The sequence below is a fragment of the Calidris pugnax genome, unplaced genomic scaffold (assembly GCF_001431845.1).
Source record: "Calidris pugnax isolate Ruff unplaced genomic scaffold, ASM143184v1 scaffold98, whole genome shotgun sequence".
In the NCBI taxonomy this organism is placed as follows: domain Eukaryota; kingdom Metazoa; phylum Chordata; class Aves; order Charadriiformes; family Scolopacidae; genus Calidris; species Calidris pugnax.
Window position 1 is genome coordinate 1,465,248 of NW_015090829.1, and position 4,991 is coordinate 1,470,238.

The 4,991-nt window shown below is 69.2% G+C and overlaps 2 protein-coding genes across 2 annotated transcripts; one reads left to right on the forward strand and one right to left on the reverse strand.

Moving 5' to 3' along the window:
* The first annotated feature begins 55 nt into the window (after positions 1–55).
* On the forward strand, positions 56–3,451 carry SERPING1 (serpin peptidase inhibitor, clade G (C1 inhibitor), member 1). Its single transcript, XM_014940651.1, has 7 exons — positions 56–163; positions 241–754; positions 1,133–1,270; positions 1,352–1,555; positions 1,827–1,969; positions 2,331–2,550; positions 3,122–3,451. Exons 1-7 carry the CDS (start codon positions 83–85, stop codon positions 3,370–3,372), a joined length of 1,551 nt encoding a protein of 516 aa, XP_014796137.1. The 5' UTR covers positions 56–82; the 3' UTR covers positions 3,373–3,451.
* A 414-nt stretch (positions 3,452–3,865) lies between these two features.
* YPEL4 (yippee like 4) lies at positions 3,866–4,952 on the reverse strand (the record flags this gene model as incomplete). The annotated part of the gene is made up of 3 exons (XM_014940650.1): positions 3,866–4,103; positions 4,389–4,497; positions 4,618–4,952. Coding segments are annotated over 3 exons (534 nt in total), but the record flags the coding sequence as incomplete, so codon positions are not given.
* Positions 4,953–4,991: the final 39 nt, after the last annotated feature.

The window sequence follows — 4,991 nt, forward strand, 5'->3', positions numbered from 1 at the left end:
GGGGGGGGAGGGGGGGCGCTGGGAGCTGAAGGGGGGGGCGCTGGGTGCCCATCAAGCGCTTGTCCTGTGCTCGCCCACCAGGATGCCCACCAGGATGCCCACCATGACACTCTGGCTGCCCCTGCTGTGGCTGGTGGCCACAGCCATGGCTGCTGTCACCCCGGTAAGTGTGGCCCAGGGTCATCAGGCTCCCTGCGCCCGGGTTCCCCCTGCCCACCCTCACCGGGTCCCCGTGCGCAGGTGCCCTCACTGGAGGTCTCTCCCAGCCGGTTGAAGCTGCTCAGACAGGACCCACCACCCTTGGTGCCCCCCCATCCCGCCACAGGCCCACCAGGGGATGTGGGGGCACCCCTCCTGCCCGTGCCCACCCCCTCTGCCCAGCCTGAGGACCTGCCTGGCTTGGGTGCCCCCCTCAAGGCCACAGACACCCCCAGCCCTGAGGAGGCTGGGGGGGCACCCGAGGAGCCAGACACCACAGCCAACGGCACCATGGCAGCACCAGTGCCTGGCATCACCCAGAGCCCCCCCAGCGCCGTGGGCACCATCACCCCATCGTGCCTGCCGTGCCCTGGGGACGAGGAGCCGGCTGAGGACTGTGGGGCACCCACGGGGGAGCAGCAGGCGGCCGTGGCCGAGGCACTGGGCACCTTCGCCCTCCGCTTCTACCAGCACATGGCGGAGGCTGCCCAGCCCGATGCCAACCTGCTCTTCTCCCCCATCAACGTCGCCATGGGGCTCTCGCACCTCCTGCTGGGTGAGGGGCAGCCCACAGGCACCGCCATTGGCACTGCCATGGGCACCACTGCGGGCACGGCTGTGGGTTCTGCTGTGGGTCCTGCTGTTGGCAGTGCTGTGGGCACCACTGTGGGCACCACTGTGAGCTCTGCTGTGGGCTCTGCCACGGGCACCACCATGGGCACCACTATGGGCTCTGCCATGGGCATTGGTGCGGGTTCTGCTGTGGGTTCTGCCGTGGGTTCTGCTGTGGGCACCTCCATGGGCACCACCACGGGCTCTGCTGTGGGCACTGCCCTCACCACCGCTATGGGCTCTGCTGTGGGCACCACCCGTGTCCCAACCCAGAGCACCGCGCACCCACGGGTGCCCCACTGAGATCCCCCTGTGCCTGCAGGTGCCCGTGGCGAGACCCGTGACCGCCTGGGTGCCATCCTGGCGTACCCGCAGGGGTTGGCCTGCATCCACAGCACCCTGCAGCAGCTCGCCAGCGCGCCTGGACTCTTCTCCGCCACGCAGATCTTCCACCACCCAGGTGAGGTGGGGGGTCCGGGCGCTGGCGGGGCCGCCGATGCCGGGTAGGCACGGGGCTGACGCCAGCCGTGCCGCCGGGCAGAGCTGCAGCTCCGGACACGCTTCCTCAACGAGTCGCAGCGCTTCTACGGCGCTCGGCCGCAGGCGCTGAGTGGCAACGAGAGCCTGGACCTGCTGCACGTTAACGAGTGGGTGCGCGAGGCCAGCCGGGGGGCCCTGCCCAGCCTCCTGCCCTCCATGCCCCCCGACCCCCGCCTGCTGCTGCTCAGCGCCGTCCACCTCCAGGGTACGGCCCCAGACGGGATCTGCCCCAGGATCTGCCTGGGGGTTGACTCAGGGATCTCCTCCGGGATCTGCCCCAGGATCTGCCCTGGGGGTTGACTCAGGGATCTCATCTGCCCCGGGATCTACCCCGGGATCTGCCCCAGGTCCCGCTCAGGGGAAGGGCTCTGGGATCTGCCCCAGGATTCTCTCGGGGTCTGTTGTGGGGCCGAGCCCGGGGGTGCCCTGGTTGGCAGCCACCCCGTGTCCCCATCCCCGGTGCTGTGTCCCCGCAGCCGCCTGGCGCGTGCCGCTGAAGGCCAAGAATACAATGTCGCTGCCCTTCCTGCGCCCCGGGCACCCCCCTCGCCTGGTGCCCACCATGACCAGCAAGAAGTACCCGGTGGCCTCCTTCATCGACTCCCGCCTGCAGGTCCAGGTACGGCCCCCCCCAACGGCTGAGACCCCGCTGCCACAGCATGGGGGGGGCTGTGACGTCACTGCCCTGGCATAAGGGGGGTGGCAGGCTGTGACGTCACTGCCACGGGACTCAAGAAGGATGCCAAGCTCCTGTCACAGTGGCACCCGGGGCGGGAGGGGTGGCAGGCTGTGACATCACCACAGCGGCACTGTGGAGGTGCCAGGTTGTGATGCCACAGTGGTGGCACTGGGGGTGCCAGGCTGTGATGTCACCACAGTGGCACTGGGGGGGTGCTAGGCTGTGAGGTCACAGTGGTGGCACTGGGGGGGTGCCAGGCTGTGAGGTCACCACGGTGGCACTGGGGGGGTCTGTCCCGCAGGTGGGGCGGCTGCAGCTGAGCGAGGGGCTGAGCCTGGTGGTGCTGGTGCCACAGGGGCCCCTGGGGGCGCTGGGGGGGCTGGAGAGGGCGCTGGACCCCCCCACCTTCCTGGGGCTGCTGCGGCGGGTGGCCCGCACCCCCCCCCAGGCCACCGCGCTGGCCCTGCCCCGCCTGCGCCTCGACCTGGCCCTGGATGTGGTGGCCCTGGTCCATGACATGGGTAAGACCCCGATCCCCCCCGGGGACCTGCCCCTGACAGCACCCCTGGGGCTGGGTGGGCTCGGGTGACGTCACCTCCCACGCAGGAGGTGACATGCGATGACGTCACTCCCTGTGGGATGTGATTGTCCCCCCCCAGTGCCTGTGCAGGTCCCTGTCCCCAGGGCCCCCAATGTCCCTGTGCCTCTGATGTCCCCAGGGTCCCCCAGTAGCCCTGTGTCCCTGCTGTCCCCCATGTCCCCAGTGCCCCTGATGTGCCCCACTGTACCCATGCCCCCACTGCCCATGATGTCCCCCTTGTCCCCAGTGTCCCCATATTACCCCTGCGGTCTCTGGCATCCCCAGTCACCCCAATATCCCCCCCATTCCTTAGTGTCCCCCAACGCCCCCCATTGCCCCTAATATCCCCAGTGTCCCTGATGCACCCCCACTGTCCCCCACATCCCCAGTGTCCCCAAGGCCCCTCAGTGCCCCCCATGTCCCTAGTGCTCCCTCTGCACCCGCATCCCCATTGTCCTTCCCCGGCGTCCCCCGTGTCCCCGCGGGGCTGGCGCTGAGGACGTGTGCTGCAGACTTTGGGCTGTTCCTGGACGCGGAGCTGTGCGGGCTGGCACGGGGCCCGGCGGTGGCAGTGGACACGGCACGGCACCGGGCAGTGCTGGCGCTGGACGAGGCCGGTGTGGAGGCAGCAGGAGCCATGGCCACCTCGGTGGCCCGCACGGTCCTGCTGCTGGAGGCCCTGCGCCCCTTCCTCTTCGTCCTCTGGCACGACGCCCACAGCGTCCCCCTTTTCATGGGCCGCCTCAGCGACCCCCAGCCCTGAGCCCTGCCCTCCTCCTGCCCTCCCTCCCTGCCTCCTGCCCTCCTCCTCTCACCCCTCCATCTCCCTGCCTCCTGCCCTCCCTCCCTCCCTTGTCCCTACCTTCCTCCCTTCTTCCTTCCATCCCTCCTTCTCTCCTTCCATCCCTCCTCCTTTTCCCTCCCTCCATCCCTTGTCCCTCCCTCCTTTCTCTCCTCCCTTTCTCCTTCCCTCCCTCCTCCCCTCCCTTTTCACCCCTCCCTTCCTCTTTCCCTCCAACCACCCTCCAGTTTCCATCCTTCCCTCTTTTCCCTCTCTCCAGCTCTCCTTCCCTCCCCCTGTCCCTCCCTCCCCACCTCCAATAAACGCACTGACCGTGGCTCCTGCCTTTGGGGAGGGGAAGGGGCAGCCCGGGTGCAGGGGGGACAAGTTGGGGGCTATCAGGGACCCCCCTGGCTGGGTGCCAGGGCTGAGCCGGGGTTGGTGGCAGCGCCGGGGGTGGGCGACACCCAGCACCTTCCTAAAAAAAAAAAGCCTTTATTGCACTAGAAAAGCCCCCGCAGCCCCCCTCACACCGGTGATGGGCACCACGGCCTCCAGGGGGGCAGCAGGGGACACCCCCTGGCTGGGGGTGCCACTGGGAGGGTTTGCCCCCGCCGTGCCCCTCAGTCCCAGCCGTTCTCCTTCACCATGTGCGACATCTCGATGATGAACTTCCCCTCCTTGTACTTCTGGCTGCTCTCGAAGGCCTGCTCCTGGGGGAGACACCCTCAGACCCCCGACCCCGGGGCTGCCGCCCCCCCGCCACCCACGGCCTGGGGTTGGGGTGCCTGGGGCTGCCTCCATACGGCTTTGGGGTGCTCAGGGGTGCCTAGGTCTTGGTGTGGGGTGCCCAGCCCAGGGGTTTGGGGTACCTGGGTTGTGGTTTGGGGTGCTCACCCAGGGGTTCCCAGGGGGAGTGTCTAGGTGATGGTTTGGGGTGCCCAGCCTGGGGGTACCCGGGGTGCCGGGCAGGGGTGTGCCGGGGTGGGGGCACTCACGTATTTCCAGCCCAGGGTGGTCTTGCAGCTCTGGCAGAAGATGTCGGCCACCGAGTGCAGCCCCGTCAGCAGCAGCCGCTGCTCGGCCGGGCCACAGCCCACGTTCACCCTGCGCACGAGAGGCGGTGCTGGGCCACTGCCACGGCACCGGCACGGCACCGGCACGGCCAGGAGAGCAGCCCTGGGTGCCCGCCGGTGCCCACCACCTGCCCCCCCCCCGGGTACTCACACGGAGTTAAACAGATAGGCACGGCCATGGCTGCCCTGGAAGGACTGTGGGGACAGGGCAGGAGTCACCGGCTGCGCCCCGTGTGCCCCCCGCCACACACCACGCCAGCCCGGGGACACCGGGGGGGGACGGTCACCTCCACGGGAGCACCACAGGGGACACCTGCCACCGGGACACCACTGGGGGGGACACTCGCTGCTCTGGGGACACCGGCTCGATGCCTCCCACCACGGGGGAGGCCGTGGGGGATGTCCCCTCCTCAATGACAACAGGGAGGGAGTGCTCCCAGCCCGGGGACAGCACGGGGGAGGGACATTCGCCAGCCCGGAGGCAGTGGGGAGGGGGCGACACACGGTTCCAATCCCACCATGGGA